The 27,455-nt window shown below is 42.2% G+C and overlaps 1 protein-coding gene across 9 annotated transcripts in view; it reads right to left on the bottom strand.

Moving 5' to 3' along the window:
* Positions 1–27,455, bottom strand: part of LOC127586448 (ryanodine receptor 1-like) — a 625,703-nt gene that overhangs the window by 141,632 nt on the left and 456,616 nt on the right. For all 9 annotated transcript variants that reach the window (XM_052044410.1, XM_052044408.1, XM_052044411.1 and 6 more), the window contains 5 exons: positions 19,166–19,336; positions 18,160–18,219; positions 15,387–15,524; positions 11,640–11,752; positions 4,098–4,194 (listed from right to left, as the gene is read on the bottom strand). In XM_052044410.1, the coding sequence (XP_051900370.1) occupies positions 4,098–4,194; positions 11,640–11,752; positions 15,387–15,524; positions 18,160–18,219; positions 19,166–19,336 (579 nt within the window). The remainder of the gene's footprint in view (positions 1–4,097; positions 4,195–11,639; positions 11,753–15,386; positions 15,525–18,159; positions 18,220–19,165; positions 19,337–27,455) is intronic.

Below are 27,455 nucleotides of genomic sequence, written 5' to 3'. Positions count from 1 at the left end.
ATGAACCACTTCACACTTATCTGGGTTGAACTGCATCTGCCACTTCTCAGCCCGACTTTGCGTCCTATCTATGTCCCTCTGTAACCTCTGACAGCCCTCCAAACTATCCACAACACCGCCAACCTTCGTGTCATCCGCAAACTTATTAACCCACCCCTCCACTTCCTCATCCAGGTCGTTTATAAAAATAACAAAAAGCAAGGGACCCAGTACAGATCTCTGAGGTACACCACTTGTCACCGACCTTCATGCAGAAATACGACCCTTGAACAACCACCCTTTGCCTTCTGTGGGTCAGCAAGTTCTGAATCCACACTGCAATGCCCCCTTGGATCCCATGCCTCCTTACTTTCTCAATCAGCCTTGCATGGGGTACCTTATCAAACGCTTTGCTGGTATCTGCCTCCACCACCACACCTGGCAGCGCATTCCAGGCACCCACCACACTCAGCGTAAAAAAAACCTGCCTCACACATTTCCTATGATTAGTAACTTAATGGGTGACAAGAAAATTGGTGGTGTTACGGATAGTGAGGAAGGCTGTCTCATGCTACAGAAGGATATAGATCAGATGGAATTTAATCCTAACTAGTGAGGGGTACATTTTGGGAGGTCAAATAGGGGTAGAACATATTCAGTAAATGGTAGGGCACTAAGGAATGTTGGTGAACGTGGAGATCTAGGCATCCAAGTCCATAGGTCCCTGAAAGTAGCAACATAGGTTAATAGGGAGGTGAAGGCAGCATGTGGCATGCCTACCTTCTTAGGTCAGGACATAGAATTGGGACCTTAGATCGTAACTTTACAAAACTCTGGTTAGGCTGCACCTGGAGCACTGTGTGCAGTTCTGGTCCCCACACTATGGGAAGGATGTGATTGTGCTGGAGAGAGTGCAGAGGACATTCACCAGGATGTTGCCTGGATTGGAGGACTTTAGTTATGGAGAGAGATTGGATAGGCTGGGCTTGTTATCCCTGAGTGAAGGAGGCTGAGTACTGATAGAGAGTGGTTGAGCTCTGGAACGTTTTGCCAGAGAAGGTGGTGGAATCAAATACAATCACTATGTTTAAGAGGCATTTAGACAGACATAAATAGGCAAGGAATAGAAGGATATGGTCCTAATGCAGGCAAGTGAGATTACTGCACTTGGGGATCACTTGGGCAAAAGGCTGGCATGGATGTGGAGGGCCGAAGGGCATGTTTCTGTGCTGTACAACTCCGTGACTCATCTGTAGGAGGTTTTCACTGGAGACTGAAGACAGCACGTGCTCAGGTTGCACTGCCAGCAGATGCAGAGTCACACATTTCTGAACCCTTTTGTCAGCTATTTAAAGATTCAGGCCAGATGAAAGCTGTACTAAGTAAACTAATTTCAAGTCTGATCACTTAGAATAGGGAAAGAAATGTATATTCCAAAAGCAAAATTGCACAGGTGTTAAGAATGCAAAAAGCCAAAAATGCTGTAAATAAAGAGCATCATCTGTGGAGGGAGAAGCAGAGTTCATGTTTCATGTAGATGAGCTATCATTGGAGTGAAGAAGGATCATCAGCCTGTAATATTAACTCTGGCCTGCAGAGGTCAATACTTTCTGCTTTTCTCAAGCATGTGCTGCTCTACTTATCCACTCTGTACCCGTTAATAAATAGGAACTTGGTTGGAAGCCACTGAAACAAGTAAAATATGGGAAGTGATGTCCCACAAGAATTAGTGTTTGGACCACTATTGTTCACCATTTGCAGAAAACAGCATTTTTGAGCTGTAGGTTGTACATGAGGACTGCAACGAAATACAGGAAAATATTAATAAACTTGGAGAATAGGGATATAATCAGCTGTTGGATTATATTCCAATGTATAAAAGTCCAAGGTGATACATTGTAGTTTGAAGAAAAAGAGATCACAGAGTTCTTGGAAAATAAGCACCTAATAAATTGGGAGAGGGGCAGAGGGATCTGAGGTACAGTACGATCACCAATCAGCGCATCTTTGGGATTTTGGAGGAAATTGGACCTCCTGAAGGAAACCCACACAGAAGACATACAAACTCCGTGCAGGCAGCACCCAAAGTCAAACTAAACCTGGGTCCTTAAGATTGTGAGACAGCAGCGCTAATTGCTGTACCACCACAACACCTTTATTACGTCCACAATATCAAAATTGTTCTTCATTTTCAAAGCTTCGATCTGGCCAAGTGTTTTCATTTCCTTGCCTCTTCTATCTTTCTTGATCTGCATTGGTATCAGAAAAACAAGGGTGGTATGGTGATACAGCAGTTTTTATGGTACCAAAGCATTTCAGGAAAGATTGATCAGGCTGGAATATGTAAACACTTGACCAGAGATAGGTAATAAAAATGAAGAAAAGTTTTGATAGGGTAGATGTAACAAGGTTTTCACTGTGGGGATACTTGGTATAAATCCACCAACTACCAAATTCAACTGGGGATTTACAAGGAGAGTGATTAGAATGTGGAACACAGTACGGGGGTAGTTGAAACACCTGACAGAGATGCAGTTAAGGAAAAACAAAATAAAGACATGTGAGAGAAAAGAGTGGTTAAATGAGGAGTGTTACGGGGAGGTTCGAATGAAACATAATTATTTGCATTGGTGGTGTTGTTCTGTGCTGCAAGTACTATATACTGTGCAAAACTTACTGGCTTGGAAATCTCACTAAGGTTAGAATGTACTTTCACTTCATCTTTTAAGCCAAGGAGAAGCACTGGGCAGTATGAAACAGATTCCAATATCTGCTGTTATGATCACGAGTTATCGATTTAACATTCTTAGATCTCATCATGATAAAACCAGATATTGGACCAAATAAGTACATTCCAGATTGTAAGGGTCATGAGGACTTGGTGCAATTAATCAAGGACAAACATTGAACGTATGAACTCAATAAATAGGATAAGTGAGAAATGTTATGTTGAAGATTACTGGTTATAGATCATATTTTGCTTTTGCATTGAGACAAATTGTTATCTCATCGAGGTTGGATTATTACTGATTCCCATGTGCAGTGTATTGGCAATACAAGCAGCAATACTCTTTTGTAGCCCCTTTTATAAAACTTTCTTTGTTTCTCAATTCTAGTTCTTTATTCTCCCTTCTTTCTGACATCTTGTGGCACACTCTCTTTTTTTATCCTTGCTACCTATTGTTTGTAATATTATAAAGCCAACTATTAATGTGTTAGTGTGGCATTCCTTTGACTGCTAATTTTATCCAGAATTCAGGCTCAGGACTTGGTTACGTGGCAAAGTATTTTTAAAATAGTCATAAATTCCAAACTGCGAATAGATGAAATAAAGAGAATTTTTTTAAAAAGTATGAGCACAAATAACCATCTTGTACATTCTTGTGAAATAGATTTTTGGGATAATTCTATCACTGGTCAGTAGTAAGTACATGATTACTTAACAAAGTTGGAGGCAGTATTGTGGAGATAGATATAATTGCTATGAAGGTTATGCAGTGTGAAATTATGAATAGGGCAATTGAAAAGGAAGGACTGATTTGACTAAATGGAAATGAATATTCATTTGTGGGGCAAATGCAATTTGAGGGACATCAACTGAAGGAACAACCACAAATCATTCAGATAGGTAAATAATCTTAGCTGTTCTATCAAGTAATCATTACCCAAAGCACTGCTTTCTTTTCAAATTGTATTAATTCAAACTATTCATCCCATTTGCAATTCATTTTAACAATTTTTTGATATTATTCAAGGTCCACTTAATTCTAGTTCTAATGTAACTGGACCTTTAGATATCACGTATGCTCTTTCAGCAGGAGACTGGAGAAGTAAAGGATAAATAGGGAAAAAGCACCGTGAAGAATGACTTGCAGAATTTGGCAGACTTTTTTTTACAACGTTTAGCCTGAATCATAGCTCTGCCATACAAAAGGCTTCATTTCATGGACTCAGCCATTTCCAGCTTCCAGTGATGCAACATTGAGAGACAGGAGACATGGCACTACTGTGCCACAGACTTGACGTAAAAATACAAGCGACAGCAGATGGTGCAGAAATGGGGTTGTATGTACTGGTACAGCACAGCTGCATGCCAGCTCACAGAAACCAGTACTTACAGCCAGATCATCTATTAGTTTATCTTCAAACGAATGCTCCTCCGTCTCAATCCAGGAATTTCTATAACCTTCGATGAAGAGGTTACATGCGCGGTGCCTAAGGAAGGGTGAGATTGAAAACAGGAGGGTTTGGGAATAAAGACATGTCTTAGTGGTTAACTATCTTATCACACAATTGTTAGAGAAAGCATTTGTACAATTTTGCTCTGCTGATGGATCAGAGAACAAGAAGGGATAAATGTCTCCACTATAATTGCGACTATTTCCCTACATTCTCTACAATAGTTCAATATAGCTATGTCCAATAGGTTCAAGTAACTATAAATAGAACTAAGAAGGTTATATCTGTCTTTTTTAAAGCTGATCATTTAGCTTTCATTCATATGAAATTATACTATTTATAGCATACTGTGGTAATACAATGAGTGCTCAATGCATCTAATTGAAAGTCTTCTGACTGTCAGGATGAATCCAGATGTTCAATGTGTTATTCCAATGGTATCACTTCAGTTTACTTTCTGCTGACAGTGACACTTCTTTCAGAATCCCTTTGTTTTATTTTGAACTACAACTTCATTTACCTCACCTTTTCTTCTACTTTATTTCAAACTGGAGAATGTTTTGTCATAGGTCCACTGATAATATCCTCACACTTCACCAACTACTTACACTGCACTAATACTGACCAAATGCAATGTCCATTAGTTTGTGCTTAAACTTGCTCTAATTAAGAATTAGGGGATGACTTCAGATCTTCAGCTTGTTGCTCTGACCATCAGATTCTGCAGCAATTGTACAACATACTTGTCAAGGGACCATGTGCATTGCTAGTTCTAAGATTTAGTGTCAGAGATAGTTATGCAAAGTCTACGTTACCATCAGTAGGTATACTAGACTTGCAAAGTCTGTTTCCTCACACGCTCTGCGAAGCCACAGTTCCAGATAGGCGTTCATGAAGTAATAGCTAATTTTATGTCTGAGAGAAGAGGATAAATTTTCTACATTTGTCTTTGATCAATAAAGCTGCTTTATAACTTATTCAACATCAAAATTAATCACAACTGAATACTGGGAAAAAATGATATTGTTAAATACTTTAACACCTTCATGGTGCAATCATTAAGATGCAAAAATAGCTCAGGCTATAACAAACTGCGCAATCTAAGAAGCCAAGGACCAAAATTCTTTAGTTCAAATCTCACTCCTACAATTTGAAAAACAGAATTCAATCCTGGAGCTCTAATTACTTAAGAGAAATGTTGATATGGAAATAATCGTCATGAGGCCCAAGCCCAAAATTAGGTTTGCCTTGGCCCTCTTCCTTCAGGTACAGGGAGTAATTGAATTTCTAGGCTCCAATGTACACAGTGTATATCTAGTATATAAAATTTCTTACAAATCTTGAAGGCAGGCAAATTTTTTGGAGATATTGAAGTGTGCAAAACCTACAATCTGCAATTACCCATGACAAACTTTGTCATTGAGCCATCAACCCCTCTAACCATACCCTGACAGGTGTCCTGGGTGGAACCAGGCAATTCAAAAGTTCACAACTGTATCCTTAATTGGAGGTGAGACCCAAGCCACATACCTGTGCCTTCATGAAGTACACTAATTTCCTGAAACATTACCTGGCTCCATCTATGTTGTAGCTCATCAGCTGAACCCCACCCAGGGCCATCCTCTTGGTTGTATTGTGATTATACACAGCAATGAATAGACTATCATTTAATATTTACCACCATATACAGTATATATTAATTTGCTGAAGATAATAATCATTGAAAGAAACAATGTATACTGGAGGGGGACCAATATCCTGCCGGGCAGACTTGCTTGTGGTACTAGAGATGGTCTAAACTAGATTGGCAGGTGGGTGGGATCCAAAGTAGCAGTGAGGCAGATGGGAGGCTGGAAGTTCGATACAGAAATGTATGGGAACCAGGGCACCAGGTCAGAAAGTAGTGGGATTGAGGGGAACATAGATGTCATGACCAGTAAGTCTGTAAGGAAGAGCAGGCAGGAGCAAGGTAATATACAAGCTGGGACGGAAGGGTTGAAGTATGTTTAGTTTAGTGCAAGGAGTATTAAGGCTAAGGGAGGTGAACTCAGAGCATGGATCAATACATGGAACTATGATGTTGTGGCCAGTATAGAGAGAGGGACAGGGCTGGATGCTTAATGTTCCAGGGTTTCAATGATGTACCAGGGTTTCAGAAGAGACCCCCAATAGCCACCGAGACATTGAGGACCAGATATGCCGGCAGACTAGGGAAGGTGTAAAAACAAAATGGTTGTTGTTGTGGGTGACATCAACATCCCCAGTATAGACTGGGACCTCCTTAGTGCAAGAGGGTGAGACAGGATAAAATTTGTTAGGTGCATCCAGGAGAGTTTCTTAAAACAGTATGTTGATAGTCCAACAAGAAATGGGGCCATACTAGAACTGGTATTGAGAAATGAGCCTGCACAGGTGATTGACCTTTCAGGGGAGGAACATTTAGCCTTAAGGAAAGGATGGACTTTGTGGGGAAGTATTAAATTAGGGGAGGACAGATTACGAGAGCATTAGACAGGAGCTAGGGAGAGTTAATTGGGAACAGATGTTTTTGGGCAGGTCCACATCTGACATGTGGAGGGTGTTTGAAGGCTAACTGTACAGAGGAAAGGACAGGTATGCCATAGTAAAAAGGACAGACAAGGATGGCAAGGTAAGGGAACATTGGATGACGAGAGATGTTGTGAATTTAGTCAAGAAGAATATGTAAGCTAAAATCAAACAGAGCCCTTGAGCAGTATAAAGAAGTCAGAAAAGAACTCAAGAAGGAAATTAGGAGAGCCAGGAGGGGCCATGAAAAGTCTTTGGCAAGTAGGATTAAAGAAAATCCCAAGGCATTCTACACATAGAACCATAGAACAATACAGCACAATACAGGCCCTTCGGCCCATGTTGTGCCGAACTTTAAACCACACCTAAGACTACCTAACCCCTTCCTCCCACATATCCGCCTAGTTTAAATTCCTCCATATGCTTATCTAACAATCTCTTGAACTTGACCAAGGTATCAGCCTCCACCACCACCCCAGGCAGTGCATTCCATGCACCAACCACTCTCTGGGTGAAAAACCTCGCTCTGATATCTCCCTTGAACTTCCCACCCATTACCTTAAAGCCATTCCCTCTTGTATTGAGCATTGGTGCCCTGGGAAAGAGGTGCTGGCTGTCCACTCTATCTACTCCTCTTAGTATTTTGTATACTTCTATTATGTCTCCCCTCATCCTCCTTCCTTCCAATGAGTAAAGCCCTAGCTCCCCTAGTCTCTCCTCATAATGCATACTCTCTAATCCAGGCAGCATCCTGGTAAATCTCCTCTGCACCCTTTCCAACACCTCTATATCCTTCCTATAATGAGGTTATCAGAACTGGACACAATACTCTCAGTGTGGTCTAACTTGGTAGAGCTGCATCATTACCTCGCGGCTCTTAAACTCGATCCCACGATTTATGAAAGCTAACATCCCATAAGCTTTATTAACTACCCTATCCACCTGTGAGGCAACTTTCAGTGATCTGTGGATATGAACCCCCAGATCCCTCTGCTCCTCCATACTCCCCAGAATCCTGCCATTAACCTTGTACTCCACCTTGGAGTTAGTCCTTCCAAAGTGTACCACCTCACACTTCTCCGGATTGAACTCCATCTGCCACTTCTCAGCCCAGCTCCGCATCCTATCAATATCCCTCTATAAACTTCGACAGCCCTCCACACTATCCACAACACCACCAAACTTTGTGTCATCTGCAAACTTGCTAACCCACCCTTCTACCCCCTCATCCAAGTCATTAATAAATATCACGAAAAGTATAGGTCCCAGAACCAATCCTTGTGGGACACCGCTAGTCACAGCCCTCCAATCTGAATGCACTCCCTCCACCACAACCCTTTGCTTTCTACAGACAAGCCAATTTTGAAACCAAACGTCCAATCCTCCCTGGATCCCATGCCCTCTGACCTCCTGAAGAAGCCTACCACTTGGAACCTTGTCAAACGCCTTACTAAAATCCATGTAGACCACATCTACTGCACTACCCTCATCAGTCTTCCTGGTCACCTCCTCAAAGACCCCTATCAGGCTTGTGAGGCAAGATCTTCCCTTCACAAAGCCAATGCTGACTAATTAGTCCATGATTCTCTAAATGCTCATAGATCCTATCTCATAGAATCCTTTCCAACAGCTTGCCCACCACAGACGTGAGGCTCACTGGTCTGTAATTCCCTGGACTATCCCTACTACCTTTTTTGAATTCGGAGACAACATTTGCCAACCTCCAAGCCTCCGGTTAATTCTCGTGGACAACGAGGACTCAATGGTTCAGCAATCTCCTCCCTCGCCTCGTGAAGCAGCCTGGGGAATATTCTGTCAGGCCCTGGGGACTTATCTGTCCTAATATTTTCTAACAGCTCCAACACGTCCTCTCTCTTGCTATCTACATGCTCTAGAACATTAACCTTACCAACACTGTCCTCAGAGTCATCAAGACCCCTCTCCTTGGTGAATACTGAAGAGAAGTATTCATTGAGAACCTCACCCACTTCCACAGCTTCCAGGCACATCTTCCCACCTTTGTCTCTAATCGGACCTACCTTTACTCTCGTTATCCTTCTGCTCTTCACGTGTGAGAAAAAAGCCTTGGGATTCTCCTTAACCCTACTTTCCAAAGCCTTTTCATGTCCCCTTCTTGCTCTCCTCAGCCCCTTTTAAGTTCCTTCCTTGCTACTCTATATTCCTCATGAGCCCTATCTGATCCTTGCTGCTTATACCTTATGTATGCTGCCTTCTTCTTCCTAACTAGTTGTTCCACCTCTCTTGTCACCCACGGTTCCTTCACCCTGCCATTCTTTCTCTGCCTCACTGGGACAAATTTATCCTTAACATCCTGCAAGAGATCCCTGATGCATCAAATGCAAGAGGATTACAAGGAAGAGGGTAGGATCACTCAAGGATAAAGGAGGGAACATGTGCTTGGAGTCAGATGATGTGGGCGAAGTGGTAAATAATACCTTGCATTGGTATACACCGAGGAGAAGGATAGTGAGATCAGGGTGGCGTGTCCTAATATGATGGGACATTTTGAGATAAAGAAAGAGGTAGTGTTGAGTCTCTTGAAGGACATTAAGGTGGATAAGTCCCCAGGGCCTGATGGGATATAGCTTAGGTTATTGAGAGAGGCAAGAGATAAGATTGGTGGGGCTTTGATCAAGATCTGTGTGTCTCTCTAGCCACAGGCAAGGTCCTGGAGGACTGGTGAGTAACTAATGTTCCTTTGTTCATGAAGAGAAATAGGAACAATCCTAGAAATTATAGACTGTTGATAGATGTCAGTGGAAGGGAATCTATTGGAGAGGATTCTTAGGGTAGGATTTATGGGCATTTGGGACAGCATGGCCTAATAAGGGACAGTCACCATGGTTTTGTGCAGGGCAGGTCATGTCTTAAGAACTTCACTGAGTTTTTCGAAGAGTTGACAAAGTTGATTGATGAGGGTAGAGCGGTGGATGTTGCCTACATGGATTTTAGTAAGGCATTCGACAAGGTCCCTCATGGTAGTTTGATTCAGAAGATAAAGACACATTTGCTGTAAATTTGCAGATGACAAAGATTGGTGGTGTTTTGGACAGTGTAGAAGATTGTCAAAGGATACAGTTGGATATAGATCAGTTGCAGATATGGGCGGAGAAATGGCAGATGCAGTTTAATCTGGCCAAGTGTGAGGTGTTGCACTTTGGGAGATCAAATGTAAAGGGAAAGTACACAGTTAATGGCAGGACCCTTAACCGCATTAATGTGCAGAGGGATCTGGGGGTCCAAGTCCATAGCTCACTGAAAGGGTCAACAGGGTGGTAAAGAGGGCATATGGCATGCTTGCCTTTATTAGTCGAGGCACTGAGTTCAAAAGTCAGGAGGTTATGTTACAGCCTTATAAAACTAGTTCAGCTGCATCTAGAATATTGCATTCAGTTCTGGTCACCCCACTGCAGGAATGATGTGGAAGCTACGGAGTGGGTGCAGAAGAGATGTACCAAGATGTTGCTGGGATTAGAGAGTTTGTGCTATAAGGAGAAGTTGGACAAAAGTTGTTTTTCCTGGAGCGGCGGAGGCTAAGGGGAGACCTGATAGAAGTTTATAAAATTATGAGAGGCATAGACAGTGTAGACAGCTGGGATCTTTTTCCTAGGTTCGAAATGCCTAATACTAGAGGGCATGCATTTAAGGTGAGAGATGGGAGTTCAAAGAAGATGTGTAGGGCAGGTTTTTTTGGATGCCTGGAATGTGCTGCCAGGAGTGGTGGTGAAGACAGATACAGTAGAAGCGTCTCAGAGTCTCTTCAATTGGCACATGAACATGCAGAGAATTGAGGGATATGGACTATGTGCAGGCAGTCATTAAACTTCATCTGCCATTTCTCCACCCATATTTCCAACTTTTAACGACCTTCCTCACTGTCCACACTCTACCAATCTGTGTGTCCTCCACAAACTTACTAATCAGTCTACTTGCATAAACAGTATATCACGAACAATAGAAGAGCCAGCACTGACCTCTGTGGAACACCACTGGTCACAGACATCCAGTCAGAATAACACCGCTCCACCATTACCCTCTGTCTTCTATGGCTGAACCAATTTTGAATCCAATCTACGAAGTCATCATGGTTCCTATGTCCCTAATCTTCTGAATCAGCCTACATTGAGGGACCTTGTTGATTGCTTTACTGAACTCCATGTAGACAACATCCACTGCCCTACCCTCATCAATCATTTTCATCACCTCCTCAAAAAACTCAATCAAGTTTGGAAGACATGACCTGCAGGCACAAAGCCACAATGAGTATCCATATTAAGTCCATGCCTCTCTCAATAACCTAGAATAGATCCCATCAGGTTCTGGGGACTTCTCCACCTTAATGTCTTCAAAAGACCCAATACCTCCTCATCCTTGATATCAAGATGCCCAAGAGTATCAATGTACTCATCCCTGATCTCCATGTCCTTCTCATTAGTGAATACCAATGCGATGTACTCATTTCGTACCTCATCCACTTCCTCTGGCTCCAGGTATAAATTCCCTCCTTTGCTGTTGGGTGGTCCTATCCTCTCTCTAGCTGCCCACTTATTTTTTAAATGTATGCATAAAATGCCTTAGGATTTTCCTTAATGCTACTTGCCACGGACATTTCATGGCCCCTTTTAGCCCTCCTGATTCCCTGTTTAAGTTCTTTCCTGCTTTCTTTTTATTCCTCAAGGGATTTCAGGTTCTTACACCTTACATATGCTCCCTTTTCCTTTCTGTTCAAATTTACGACATGTCTCGTATCTTTAAAAAAAAGTCCACAAGATAGTGGGCTTGATTTATCACTTGTTCATTGTCAATGGGCAAAACAAATCTAATATCCAACAACTGTACATGAATATTCCATGGGATGACAACTCGAAACAAGCTACCATTTTCTGGTTCTGTGCCACTTTGTGATACCTTACCTTGGCAAGTTATAAAGTGGGGTCATTCGGAAACATGCTACCACAGCTCTCCTCCGTTGCTTGGATAACAGCTTGTACCAAACCATCTTCTTGGACTTGAAAGGATGCTCTGTCTAAATATCAATGATTATTGGAGAAGTATTAATGAGTGGCAAATCAAAAATACTACTGCTCTCAGTTGGTCTTTTAATGGTATAACATTTGGATGTGGTGGACATAATTTGATGCCTATTCACAGTCAATGACCACAAAACACAGCCGTAACATTTACAATTAAGGTATACTTGTGGAGTATCTACTGACAACTCTGTGTCAGCCAATGAATTAAATATGGGACAGAATATACTGTATGCCTGAGTTCAATTCCATTCGTCAGTTGCAGAGCTAACAAAGTTGATTCACTCAGAATACAGTCTTATTTATAAAGCAGAGGGAAAAAGAACTCAGGAAAGAAACAATGGCAACCTTACTAGTGTAAGCTTGATGCTTTCATTAAGAACACAGGGAATAGTTGAATACTTTTCTGTGTTTCAACACAATCATTTACAAAAGCATGGTAGGCAGGCTCAGTAGTGGAATTACTCAATCATGTCCACCCTGTCTTCAAAGATTGCCATCACTAAATGAAGCCATGCTGTAGCTAGTACCACTCAGCAATGAGTGTATTGTTTTGGATACTGTTGGGGAGCTGGCCTTTCAGAGGAGAGAACCACAGGTCTGTGGCACAAATGGATCTGATGCACAGCTGGCGAGGGTGGAGACAAGGAGAGCTGTAGTGATAGGAGACGTAATAGTTAGGGGGACATACAGTGTAGTCATGGAAATAGATAAAGTTAGTCCTCAAGTTGGGCCCTAACCTGGGGGAAGGCAGATTTCAATAGTGTAAAACAGGAGCTGGCACAAGTAGGCTGGGGGCAGCTGCCAGAGGGGAAAACAACATCAGGTAAGTTGAAGGCATTTAAAAACATACGCTGTAGGGGTAAGAGGCAAAGATGGTAAGTTTAGGGAACGTTGGTTAACGAGGCGATTGAAGGTTTGATCAGGAAGTTTGTGTCAGGTATGGGAAATTGGTATCGAGTGATGTGGGGATATAGGAGAGAAATTAGGATGGCAAAAAGGGCCATGAAGTGACCTTGGCAAAATATGATAAAGGAGAATCCTAAAACCTTTTGCAAGTATATTAGAAGCTATGGTGTAGGTGAGAGAAGGAAGGGGTTACCTTGGGGACCAGAAGGGAATCAATGCATGGAGCCAGGGGCTATGTGCAAGATCTGAAATGAATAGTTCTCATCCGTATTCACCAGGGAGAAGGACATGGAGACTGTGGAGTTAGGGGAGGGGTACACTGATATTCTGGAGTACGTCTGTATCCAGAAGGAAGAAGTGCTAAAAATACTGGAGCACACAAGGTGGGGGTAAAATCCCCAGGGCCTGGTGGGATCAATCTAAGGATGAGAAGGGAAGAAAGGAACAAGTTTGCAAGGGCTCTGACAGGGATTTTTTTCATTTTCATTAGCTGAGGGGAAGGTTCCAGAGGACTGGAAGATAGCAAATGTTGTCCCCTTGTTCAAAAAGGGCAGTGAGGCTAAACCTGGAAACTACAGGCCAGAGAGCCTTACATCAGTGATAGGGAGGTCGTTGGAGAAGATTCTGAGGGGCAGGATTTATAAATTTATAGAGCATGGGATCAGGCTCTTAGGGCTAACTCGTCCATGCTGACCAAGGTGCCACCTGACCTTGTCCCATTTGTCTGCAGTTGGCCCATATCCCTCTAAAACTTTCTTATCTAAAACCTGTCCAAATGCCTTGCAATTGTTCCCACTTCCTCCGACAATTTGTTCCAAATACCCATCACCCTCTGTGTGAAAATCTGGCTCTCAGGCCCGCTTCATATCTTTCCCCTCTCACCTTAAACCTGTGCCCCCTAGCTTTAGGCTCCCTTACCCTGGGAAAAAGACTGCGATCATCCACCTTTTCCATGCTACTCATGATTTTATAAACCTCGATACGGTCACCTCTCAGTCTCCTTCACTCCAGCGAAGACAGTCCCAGTCTATCCAGTCTGTCCTTATTACTCAAGGCCTCCAGTGCTGGCAACATCCTTGTGAATCTTTACTGCACCCTCTCTAGCTTAATCACATCCTACATATTGTATGGTGACCAGAACTGCACACAATCCTCCAGGTGCAGTCTCACCAACATCTTGTACAGCTGTAACATGATGTACCAACTCATGTAGTCAATGCCCCATCCGAAGGAAAGAGTGCCTTTCACCTTCTTCCTACAACATTCCCAGGGCCCTGTTGTTTACTGTGCAAGTCCTACCTGGGTTAAACTTCCTAAAATGTATCACTTCGCAAATGTCTGAGTTAAATTTCATCCAAATTTACTTTGTCAGCTTTCCCAGTTCATCTAGATCCTGTTGTAACCTGAGACAACCTTCTTCACTGTCCACCACACCACCAATTAAGTGTCATCTGCAAACTTACTGATCATCCCACTGACATTCTTATCCAAATCTTGACCAGTCGGTACCCATCCACACTAATCGCATCTCCCACGATTTGTCCCATACCCTTTTATGCCTAAGCTCATCTAGAGACTTCTTAAATGCTGTCAGTGACCCCGCTTCAACCACTCCCTCTGGCACTGTATTCCATGTCATCAACACTCTCTGCGTTAAAAAGGTCACTCTCATATGCCCTCTGAAAACTTCCTCCCTTATCCTCTCCAAATCCTCTATTTTGCCTGCCTCTGATATGGAGAAAAGGTTCCTGCTGTCTACCCTATGTATACCCCTCATAATGTTATATTCCTCAATCATGTCCCAGCTTAACCTCCTCCACTCCAGAGAAATCAGACCCAGCTTCTTCAGTCTCTCCACATAACTGCAACGCTCCATCCCAGGCAACATCCCTGATGAATCTCCTCTGCACCCTCTCCAGCACTGTCACATTCTTTGTATAGCATGTGATCAGAACTGCATACAGTACTCCCGCTGTGGTCTGATCAAGGTTTTATAAAGTTGTAGCATAACTTCCCACTTCTGTATTCAATACCCCAACCGATGAAAGCCTTCATAACCCCTTTGTCTACATGCATTGCCGCACTTAAGGATCTATGGACGTACTCCCAGGTCCTTTTGTTCCTCCATACTCCCTAAAATTCATGGTGTATGTCCTAGCCTCATTCATGCTGTCAAAATGTATCACCTTATATCTGTCCGGATCTCTGCCTGTCATTTTTTTCAGCCCATTTCATCAACTCATCGATTTCTCTCCGCAGCCTAAGACTACTTCCACACCATCAACAACTCCACCAATCTTCGTGTCATCCACTAACTGATCTTGCCTCTCACATCCACATCCAGGTCATTCACATACATTACAAACAGCACGTGCGTCCCTGCACTGATCCTTGTGTAGTCCACTCGTCAAAGGCATCCAATCACTGTAACAACCCTCTACTGTCATCTGCTGTCTTCTATTGCCAAGCCAATCTAAAAGTGTCACCTTTATTCTGCTCAATATATTGGGGAAAAAATAATCACATGTTTGAATGGTTCTTCATGGCCATGAAATTTACTGGGGAAGTGGAAAGAATATAGGTGGGAGAAGGAGGAAGTCAGTAAGATTAACAATGATTTAAAAATACAGCATCAATGATAGGCTATTGTTGCTATTTCTTCATAAGGTGCACTCTTTCAACTGACAAAATACAGCGATGACGTATGTTGGATGTCTGTACCTGCTCCAAGTGGAACAGTACCGCAGAGACCTCCTGCACCCGTTTCACTATCTTTTCAGGGTCGTTACTATCTTCAGCTTTGCCAGCAATGTCCCTGTACAGTGCCATCTGCCATCGCATAGAAGAAGAATTTTCACACTACAAAACAGATTAACGGAAGAATTATGTTACTGATATAATGTAGTCCATTTACTCTACAAATTGCTCCAGCCTAAAATTAACCGAAGGAAAAATAAGTGGATGAGATAAAGGTCGCTAGAAATTTATGAAAACAGATGACAAGTTTTTCAATAGATATTTAACAAAAAAATTAACAGAGTGAGCATTCGTTCTATAGCAAACAAGTCTGGGAATAGGAACTGTGTTAGCGAAAGTTTTAGAAGGAAAATCCCAAGGCTTTTTTCACTTATGTGAAGAGCAGAAAGATGATGAGAGTAAAGGTGGGACCAATGAGAGACAAAGGTGGGAAGCTGTGCCTGGAAGCTGTGGAAGTGGGTGAGGTTCTCAATAAATACTTCTCTTCAGTATTCACCAAGGAGAGGGGCCTTGATGACGCTGAGGACAGTGTTGGTAAGGTTAATGTTCTAGAGCATGTCGATATCAAGAGAGAGGATGTGTTGGAGCTGTTCGAAAATATTAGGACAGATAAGTCCCCGGGGCCTGACGGAATATTCCCCAGGCTACTCCGTGAGGCAAAGGAGGAGATTTCTGAAACATTGGATAGGATCTTTGAGTCCTCGTTGTCCACAGGAATGCTACCGGAGGATTGGAGGGTGGCAAATGTTGTCCCCTTATTCAAAAAATGTAGTAGGGATAGTCCAGGGAATTACAGACCAGTGACCCTTACGTCTGTGGTGGGCAAGCTGTTGGAAAGGCTTCTTAGAGATAGGATCTATGAGCATTTAGAGAATCATGGACTGATTAGGGACAGCCAGCATGGCTTTGTGAAGGGAAGATCATGTCTCACAAGCCTGATAGGATTCTTTGAGGAGGTGATCAGGCAGATTGATGAGGGTAGTGCAGTAGATGTGGTCTACGTGGATTTTAGTAAGGCGTTTGACAAGGTTCCAAGTGGTAGGCTTCTTCAGGAGGTCAGAGGGCATGGGATCCAGGGAGGATTGGACGTTTGGTTTCAAAATTGGCTTGCCTGTAGAAAACAAAGGGTTGTGGTGGAGAGAGTGAATTCAGATTGGAGGGCTGTGACTAGCGGTGTCCCACAGGGATCGGTTCTGGGACCTCTACTTTTCATGATATTTATTAATGACTTGGAGGAGGGGGTAGAAGGGTGGGCTAGCAAGTTTGCAGACGACACAAAGGTCGGTGGTGTTGTGGATAGTGCGGAGGACTGTCGAAGGTTGCAGAGGGATATTGATAGGATGCGGAGCTGGGCTGAGAAGTGGCAGATGGAATTCAATCTGGAGAAATGTGAGGTGGTACACATTGGAAGGACAAACTCCAAGGCGGAGTACAAGGTTATTGGCAGGATTCTGGGTAGTGTGGAGGAGCAGAGGGATCTGGGGGTTCATATCCACAGATCACTGAAAGTTGCCTCACAGGTGGGTATGGTAGTTAATAAAGCTTATGGGATGTTAGTTTTCATAAGTCGTGGGATCGAGTTTAAGAGCCGCGAGGTAATGACGCAGCTCTACAAAACTCTGGTTAGACCACACTGTACTGTGTGTACTGTGTCCATTTCTGGTCGCCTCATTATAGGAAGAATGTGGAAGTGTTGGAAAGGGTGTAGAGGAGATTTACCAGGATGCTGCTTGGTTTAGAGAGTATGGCTTATGAGGATAGACTAAGGGAGCTAGGGCTTTACTCATTGGAGAGAAGGAGGATGAGAGGAGACATGATAGAGGTATACAAAATATTAAGAGGAATAGATAGAGTAGACAGCCAGCACCTCTTTCTCAGAGCACCAATGCTCCATACAAGAGGGCATGGCTTTAAAGTAATGGATGGGAAGTTGAAGGGAGATATCAGAGGGAGGTTTTTTACCCAGAGAGTAGTTGGGGCGTGGAATGCGCCGCCTGGGGTGGTGGTGGAGGTAGGTACATTGGTCAAATTCAAGAGGTTGTTAGATAAGCATATGGTGGAATTTAAACTAGGCGGATATGTAGGAGGAAGGGGTTAGATAGTCTTAGGTGAGGTTTAAAGTTCGGCACAACATAGTGGGCCGAAGGGCCTGTATTGTGTTATACTGTTCTATGGTATATCATTTTATACATGTCAGGGCTCTTAAAAAGATCAAGTTAATCAGGCAAAGGCAACATAAGTTTCAAATTTCCAGCATCTGAAATTTTTTGATTTCATGTTTGGAGATGTATGTTTACAAATGGCTTTTGCTTCCTCTGCCTGGAGCCTGAACAATACTTCGATTTTTTTCACTTTACTGGAAATATTTTGAATCTTTCTTAATAATGCATGGTTGAAGTAAGGTGGGTATAAAACATGTTCACATCCTGACACTGAAACAATGGTGCCAATACTGAGACCCATGGGTTGACTCCCCTTAATTTGCAGCTTCTCTGTGCATACATTATTAGTGAATACAAAACTGATTGGACTTTATTATAGGTGGACAATCCTTTCAGCCCAAGCTTCTTTCATAATTAGACCCAAATGAACCAAAGTCCTGAAAGAAAATGAGGGGAAAAATCTGTTCAACAGTGTTGCTGGTAGATTTTGGAACTTATAGTTGTCTGGAGATTACATAAAAAAATGATAAAACATAGTTGTCTTTCTGTTGTTTCAGAAGTACATTTTTTTTTACCTTTCCCTGCAAATGGAGATTGTCTTGAAGAAACTCTTGCACTTCTTCATCTGTATCTTTCTGTCCAGATTGTAAAGTGAGATCATAAATTGGCGCCACATCAAAGAAAATAGCAAAACGTTAAACTTTAGTATGACACAAGAACAAGACTTTTTTTTAAGCTATTTTCACAAGGGCAGAACTTTACCTTTCACTATGTTTAAATAAAATAAAAGCTATTTAATATTGGACATTTTACAGTTTTTAATGCAATTAAGAATTCTGTTAAAGGATTGCACACAAGTGTAGTAAGCACTTCAGCAATTATTTTCATAATATACAAAGGTAAATCCATAATTCCTGAGCTCCAACAGGACATTGGTCAGAGACATGGCAGCACTTGCTGCACTGACAGATTGGAAACATGGCTCCAAAATGAAAATGTGCAATTGATAAATTTGTAGTGTAATTTTCAAACTATATTGATGCTAATGTAGTGTTCATCCTGTGATGATAGAAGCCTTCAAATACAAAGCTCCCGTTAATAACAAGTCTTATCCCCTTTCCCACTCTGAACATACAGACAATGCTGCTAACAAGTTGCCTTCTGGCACTTTGGCCGAGGGGCCTTTCTTAGAATGTACAGTGGTAGTTGGAGGATGGAGGTATCACACCTGGGCTTGATCCCATCTTTCCACTGCTGATCTGTGTGGAGTTTGCATGTTCTCCCTGTGGCTGTGTGGGTTTCCTCTGAGTACTCCAGTTTTACAGGAATACAAGAAATACAACATCTCAAAGATGTGCAGGCCAGTAGGTTAACTGGCCACTGTAAATTATCCCTAATATGCAGGTGAGTGGCAGAATCTGGAGTGCACTGATGGGGTTGTGGGGAGAAGCGGTTCGTGAGGAAGCAGCTGGCACACACTTGCTGGGCTGAAAGGGCCTCCGTCAATGGCATTTTTCTTATAAAATGTTAAACATTTGATAAACACACCGATCAACATAAACCACAAAATTCATCACTTACCAAGGCATATCTCGTCTTGGCTATGTTAATGAGTTCTTGATCAGCAGGTGAACACATGTTTAGGCCAATAGGAAGCATTTTTTTAAGAGTTGCTACAATCAGTGATGTCTGAATGGAGTAACGATCTCCCCTCCTCTGTTTTTTGGTCCTTTCTTGGTCAGACCCTCCTGACTGAAGTTAACAATGAAATGTTTATAAAATCATATTTAATACAGTGCCCTTCAATAGATTACAGATGGAAAAGTGTAAGTTGCAGGTGGAAAAGCATGTTAAATTGTCAAAAAAGACTAAATGCACACATATATTCCTATGAAACCCCCCCAATAGGTAGTATATTTGAAAAAAATGTAAGATCTTACAACTTTCGCCACCCTTTCAAAACAGTAAAAACCCTTTCACCATAGTGAATTACAGAAATGTATGCAACAGAATAATTACTAATCAGTGCAACATTCTACATTTTATATATTGTGCCTAACTGGTGTTAAAATGTTATAGGCCACAATGTTATTAGCTGATGTTTTAATTTTTACCTGAAAGAGTGGAGCATACCATCCATAATGACCAACTGTAACAATAATGCCCATAGAATAAGCATACTTATACAGGGTTTAAGATAAGAACTTGTCCAATCCATTTAGCTTTTGACTGAAGTAATTAAATTTAACCACAGTGCTTATAAAACCTAAATAACAGTGCCAGTTTCCAAATGTTCCAAAAATATCATGAACATCTCCTATCTGAACCCCTGTTTATACAAATATCGCCATACATGCAACATTCAGTAAATATGGGCATAACATAAACTTTAACACCTGCAACTTGGGCTCGGACAGGAAACTATTTTATTCAATTGTTATCACTTTGTTCTGCTGAAGGTTTTAATTAGTGCCAGACATTAACTTTTCTCTAATACCTAACTCAAATGACCACTCTTCTGGTGAGTTTCAATAGATTATTCAACAGTTGGGGAAAAACAGATTATTAAAACCACTGAACAGCAGAGATCAATGGAAAACAACTGGAGCAGATGGTCTTCCTTGGACCAAACCCCTTGAAATTCAATTAGAGCACAGAGAATGAGATCAGCTCATGAAACAGAAGGTAAGGAACAGGAAACAATTTCAGTTGTAATTGCTCAGCAGAGACTAGGCAACATTTAGAGTGTCCTGAGTTAACCACCATTGTGTCCGAAATTTTACCTGGTCTCTTGAGTAAATACGTTGCGTCATGTTGGTCTAATGACAATTTCAGTCAGGTGAGAGTGTGGAATTCCCTGCTGGGGACTTTTCAGAATTAGTCCCAAATGAGACTGAAAAAGGCAATTGCTTTTCTTGCCTCCGTCAGTCTATAGAGCAGAATATTACTTCAGGCTGCAGAAGAAAACCTTAGATCTCTCCTGGCCCAGATATCATTTGTGAAAACCAGTTGTATTTACCATCTGATGACAAATTGAACTTAACCTTGTTATCTACCTTGGGCCAACAGGCAGTCATTGGAAACCTGGCTCACCACAGAAAAGCAGCAGGCTTCCACCCACCCAGTCCATCCTTGCTGGTCTGTACAAGTTGTACTACATTTTCTCACATGTATAATTCTTACAAAAGACTCTGATCTGAATTAGACCAACAGTGGTGAGGGAAAGCAAGCCAAGCTGCACTCTCATGAGGCTTGGCTGCTTTAACCTTCTGAGCTTCGATACTAACTTGCAATAGACTCTCTTGTCTGATTCAGGTGGGAATGACCGATAAACTGGTGGCAGCAGTAAGTCTGTAGGAAGTAGCAAGCTTTTGGCTGGGATTTGCAGGAATAGTGACCAGTGGAAATACATATTGGGATTGGAGGTATAAACAGGTAATTATGATTCAGGATCAGAGAGAAGATTGAGCTTTGGTGATCCAATGTTTTCTTCTGAGGTTTAGAGAAGTGCTCCTGTTCCCCTCACAAGGAAACTATCAACAAATGGTACAGCTCATATCCTGCATCCTTCTAAACCAGATTTCCCAGCGTATATATGGTACTGGATACAAACCAAGGAGTCAAATGGCATCTGTGTCCTAATGAAGTCATCTTCTAATAGTTATGAGGCTGATAGATTCCTGTGGGTGAAGTCCTCACAACCCAAGTTAAAACAGTGTGGTCACAAAGAGGAAGTAAGTACTCTTCCTCCATTTTAAACTCCTGCCTACATTAAGCAATCCCCATAAGTGCTGAAAATCTGAAATAAAACCAGAAAGTGAAGGAAGCGCACAGCAGGCCATTTCCCTCTCAGAACCTTTAGTCTTTCAAGGCATTGCGCATTTTCTTTTCTTGTGGTCTGCATCTGTGGTTTCATGTTTCACTAAAAAATGTGAAGATAAATCCTTCCATTCATAACCTTGAGTCAATTAAAATAAAACCCTGAGCAATGACATTGAAACTGAAAGTGTTGGTATTAAAACTGAAGTCTGGATAAACAAAGGAAACCAGTGTGTGGGAAGTTCGGAAGACTAGAGAAGCTAATAGGGATTAAATCAGATTTGTAAATTTCTGATCAAAATCTGAATGATGTTTGGTGACGTGGGCTGGGTTGAGAATGGTGAAATTGATCTTCAGTGGAAAAGTACAATAGATCAACAAATTAGCCCATCTCGTTTTAAATGTTTTATAATTTGCTATGAGACAGACTGCTGATTCATTATCATCTGTTTTGCCATACTGCTGAAGACAATTTAATCCAGTGATTTATTACTGCTATGAAATACATTCAATGGAGCTGACAAGAGTTGAAAAGTCTTAAGATTCCTTTCACCTGCAGTACTTGATCATGATTAATTTTTCTTGCCGATTCCCCAAGTAAAAGAAACTTAAACTTGGATAAGTTTGATGCTCCTGAGTTGACATTACTTTGGTTTAATGGATCCATGAATATCAGATTGTAGATTAAAACAAATTTAATCATAAAGGCACTGAATGATTCTCAAGAATGTGTATGCATATGTCAAATCACAGTATCACTATATTAAAAGGCTGTACTTTAACAAACTAGAGAAACCAGCACACTACAGGCTGGTCAGCCTGACGTCAGTAGTGGGGAAGTTACTGGAGGAAATTCTGAGAGACAAGATCTACCTGCATTTGGATAGACAGAGTCTGATTTAGAAGAGTCAGCTTGGCTTTGTACGTGGAAAGTCGTGCTTGACGAACCTTTTAGAATTTTTGAAGAGGTAACCAAAAAGGTAGGTGAGGGTAGGGTAGTGGATATTGTCTATATGGAATTTAGCAAGGCCTTCAACAAGGTCCAACATGGTAGGATGTTCTGTAAGGTTAGGTCCCATGGAATCTAGGGAGAGCTAGTCAGCTGGATTCAAAATTGGCTCAGAGGTGGGAAGCAGAGGGTGGTGGTTGAAGGTTGTTTCATGGAATGGAGGCCGGGGACCAGTGGTGTGCCGCAGGGGTCGGTGTTGGGACCCTTGTTATTCGTTATTTATATAAATGGATTTGGATGTGAATGCACAAGACTTGATCAGTAAATCAGTGGACGACACAAAATTAGGAGGTGTGGTTGACAGTGCAGAAGGTTATCGTAGATTACAGGGGGATCTTGATCAGTTAGCGAAGTGGGCCAAGGAGTGGAAAATGGATTTCAACACATAAGTGTGAGGTGATGCATTTTGGAAAGTCAAACCAGTGTAGGACTTACAGTATACTAAGAATGGTAGGGGACTAGGGAGTGTAATGGAACAGAGGGACCTAGGCGTACAAGTGCATCGTTTGTTGAAAGCCCCATCACAGACAGAGTGGTGAAAAAGGCGGATAGCACACTGACCTTCATCTGTCGGGCCATTGAGTATAGGAATTGGGACATTATGCTGCAGTTATACAAGCCACTAGTGAGGCTGCAGTTGGAGCACAGTGTACAGTTTTGGTCACCCTGTTATAGGAAGGACGTAGTTAAACTGGAAAGAGTGCAGGAAAGATTTATGTTGCCAGGATTAGAGGGCCTGAGTTACAGGGAGGGGTTGGCCAGGCTAGGTCTTTAATCCTTAGAGCATAGGAGAATGAGGGGTGATCTTATAGAGGTTTATAAAATCATGAGGGCACAGATAAGGTGGACGGTAGCAATCTTTTCCCCAGGGTAGGGGAGTCCAAAACTAGGGGGCATAGATTTAGGGTGAGAGGAGAAAGATTTAAAAGGGACCCGAGGGGCAACATTTTCACACCGGGTGGTGAGTATATGGAACGAGCTGGCAGAGGAAGTGGTTGAAGTAGGTGCAATAGTATTATTTAAGAAGCACTTGGATAGGTACATGCAGGGGCAGAGCTTAGAGGGATATGGGCCGAATGCAGGAAATTGGAACTAGATGGGTGGGCACCGTGGTTGGCATGGACTCGTTGGGCCGAAGGGCCTATATCTGTGCTGTATTGCTCTATGATTCTAGAGTGGCAGGGGGTGGGAGACATAGCAGCAAGGCAGCAAGTGGAGGGGTTGAGGGGAAGATGGATGCTATGACAAGTAATTCTGAAAGGAAGAACAGCAAGTGTTCATTAACGGTGTGATTGATGGGCTGAAATGTGTTTATTTCAATGCAAGGAGAATCATGTACCGATCCAGGCAGATGAACTTAGAGCCTGGATCGGTACATGGAATTATGATATTGTGGCCATTACAGAGACTTGGTTGTGAGAGGGACAGAACTGGCAGCTCAATATTCCTGCACTTCAATGTTTTAGACGAGACAGAGAAGGGGGTAGAGAAGGTGGAGGAGTTTCATTACTAACCAGGGAGAATGCCACAGCTGAACTCAAGAGAGGACACACTGGAGGGCTCATCCACTGAGGCAATATGGGCCGAGCTCAAAAATAAGAAAGGTGCAATCACTCTGATGGGGATACACCATAGGCCTCCCAATAGCCAGTGGGAGAGAAAGGAACAGATATGTAGACAGATCATGGAAAGATGTAAAAGCAGCAGGGTTGCCATAGTGGGTGACTTAACTTTGCCAATATTGACTGGGATTCCCTTAGCGCAAAAGGCAAAACTACTTCAGTGTACCCAAGAGGATTTGAGCGAGTGGATGGTCCAACCAGAGGAGGAACCAAACTGGACCTGTTTTGGGAAATGAGCCTGGCCAGGTGACTGGCCTTTCAGTGGGAGAGCATTTTGTGAAGAGTAACCACAACTCCTTAATTTTCAAGATAGTTATGAATAAGAATAAGTCAGGTGGGAAAGTACTAAACTGTGGGAGGACAGAATACAATATTAACAGACAGGAGCTGGGGGGAGTTAATTGGGGGTAGCTGCTAGCGGGCAAGTCCACAACTGAAATGTGGGAGTTTAAGGAGCAGCTGGTCAGAGCTCAGGACTAGCATGTTCCAGTGAGGGGGAAGGACAAGGACAGCAAGGTAAGGGAACCTTGGATGACAAGAGAGGTTATGAACTTAGAGTAAAAGAGAAAGGAAGCATGTGTAAAATTTAGGAAGTTAAAATTAGACAGGGCTCTTGAGATAAAGATAGCAGAAAGGAGCTCAAGCAGGGGATTAGGAAGGACAAAAGGGGCCATGAAATGTTGTTGGCAATTAGGATTAAAGAGAATCTCAGGCATTTTACACTTACATTAAGAGGATAACGGGAGAGAGTAGGACCACTCAAGGATAAAGGAGGGAAAATGTGCTTGGAGTCAGATGTCGTGAGTGAGGTACTAAATGAGTACTTTGTGTTGATATTCACGAAGGAGAAGGACACGAAGGATAGTGAGAGTAGAGTGGGGCATTTTGAGATCAAGGAAGAGGAGGTGCTGGGTCTTTTGAGAACATCAAGGTGGATAAGTCCCCAGTGCTTGATGGGATATAGAACATAGTAAAACTACAGCACAATTCAGGCCCTTCGGCCCACAAAACTGTGCCGAACATGTCCCTACCCTAGAGCAGCACGGTAACGTAGCGGTTAGCGCAACACTATTACAGCGCCAGCGGTCAGGGTTCGATTCCCGTCACTGTCTGTAAGGAGTTTGTACGTTCTCCCGTGTCTGCGTGGGTTTCCTCCGGGTGCTCCGGTTTCCTCCCACATTCTAAAGACGTACGGGTAGGTTAATTTTTTTTGGGGGGGTTTAAAATGGGCGGCGCGGACTCGTTGGGCCGGAAGGGCCTGTTACCACGCTGTAAATAAAATTTTAAAAAAATTACTAGGCTTACCCATAGCCCTCTATTTCACTCAGCTCCATGTACCTATCTAACAGTCTCTTGATAGACCCTATCGTATCCCAGGATACTGGAAAAGGCAAGAGAGGAAATTGCTGGAGCCTTGATGAAGATCTTTGTATCCTTAGTAGTAACAGGTGAGGTCCTGGAGGACTGGAGAGTAGCCAATGTTGTTCCTTTGTTCAAAGAGGGAAATGGGGATAATCCAGGAAATTATAGGCCGGTGAGCCTCACATCAGTGGTATGGAAGCTATTGGAGAGGATTCTTAGGGATAGGATTTATGCGCATTTGGAAAAACATGAGCTGATTAGGGACAGTCAGCATGGCTCTGTGCTGGGCAGGTCATGTCTTACAAATTTGATTGAGTTTTTTTTGAGGTGACAAAAATAATTGATGAGGGTAGGGAAGTGGATGTTGTCTACATGGACTTTAGTAAGGTATTTGACAAGGTACTTTATGATAGGCTAATCCAGAAGATTAAGGCATGGTATCCATGGTGATTTGATAGTTTGGATTCAGAATTAGCTTGCCCATAGAAGACAGAGATTAGTGTTTGAAGGGTCTTATTCTGGCTGTTGGTCCATTGTATTCTGCAGGGGTTGGTGTTGGGGCCTCTGTTGTTTGTGATATATAAAAATGGATGAAAATGTGGATGGTAGGTTAATGAGCTTGCAGATGACTCTAAGATTGGTGGAGTTGTGGATAGTGTAGAGGGGTGACAAAGGATACAGCAGAGTATAGATCAGTTACAGATATGGGCGGAGAAATGGCAGATGGAGCTTAATCCGAGCAAGTGTGAGGTGTTGCACTTTGGGAGGTCAAATGTAATGGGAAAGTATACAGTTAATGGCAGGGCCCTTAACAGCATTGATGTACAGAGGGATATTGGGGTCCCAATCCATAGCTCACTGAATGTGGCCACACAAGTAGGTAGGGTGGTAAAGAAGGCAAATGGCATACATGCCTTCATTGAGTACAAGAGTAAAGAAATAATGTTACAGCTGTATAAAACTTGGGTTAGGCTGCACTTGGAATTCTGGTCACCCCATTGCAGGAAGGATGTGGAGGCTTTGGAAAGGGTGCAGAAGAGGTTTATCAAGATTAGAGGATATAAGCTATAAGGAGAGGCTGGACAAACTTGGATTGTTTTCTCTGGAGCATTGGAGGATGAGGGGAGACCTAACAGGAGTAGACAGGGTGAACAGTCAGAATCTTTTTCCCGGGGTAGAAGTGTCAAGTACTAGAGGACATGAATTTAAGGCGAGAGGGGGAAGTTTAAAGGAGATGTGTGGGGCAAGTTTTTTTTTTACACAGAGAGTGGTAGGTGCCTGGAATGGGTTCCCCAGGGGCAGTGGTAGAAGCAGATACACTGGTGGCATTTAAGAAGCTGTTAGATCGACACATGAATATGGAGGAAGTGGAGGGATGTGGATCATGTACAGACAGAAGAGATTTACTGTAGTTTAATTTGGCATCATGTTCAGCACAGACATCATGGGCCAAAGGGCCTGTTCCTGTGCTGTAAGGGGCACCATTTCTATGTTCTAAGGGGCACCATTTTATAAAATTAAATGAAAGTAGCTAAAATGGTAGTTAACAACAGAATCTTCAAGTTTTGGAAAATAATTTTCAAATTCTTTAATGTTGCATGTTTCGTGAAGTATTTAGAAATGACTGAAGTTGAGTTGCATTTCCATGAGTAGCATTTAAAATTATTTTGTTTGGAAACTGAGGTTTTAACAATGCACATTAAGAGTCATTCATTAAGGAGCAATGAACAGTTCAGATTTGTCCTGCACACTTCTGGTGGCAAGTAACACAATACTTCATTATTATTTTGTTCTGGATTTCAGTTCTAACCATAGCTGAGGTTTTTACAGGCAAGAAAGATAATTCACAATTAAAAAAAAGTAATTAAAAAATCTATTGATCAATAATTTAAAAGGCATCAAACCTGAATCACTTTCAAATTTCTATTACTATTCTTATGTGGTCTTTGGCATGGTAACGTTGTCAAAATATATAACTTATTATTATAGATTATTATTATTATATTATTTTTCTTGCTAACCAGCTACTGTGTTTGACTACTAATTACAAGTGTGTTTT

Source organism: Pristis pectinata, chromosome 35 (assembly GCF_009764475.1).
Source record: "Pristis pectinata isolate sPriPec2 chromosome 35, sPriPec2.1.pri, whole genome shotgun sequence".
In the NCBI taxonomy this organism is placed as follows: Eukaryota; Metazoa; Chordata; class Chondrichthyes; order Rhinopristiformes; family Pristidae; genus Pristis; species Pristis pectinata.
Note: the sequence above shows the minus strand (reverse complement) of the source record. Positions and strands in the feature narration are given on the sequence as shown.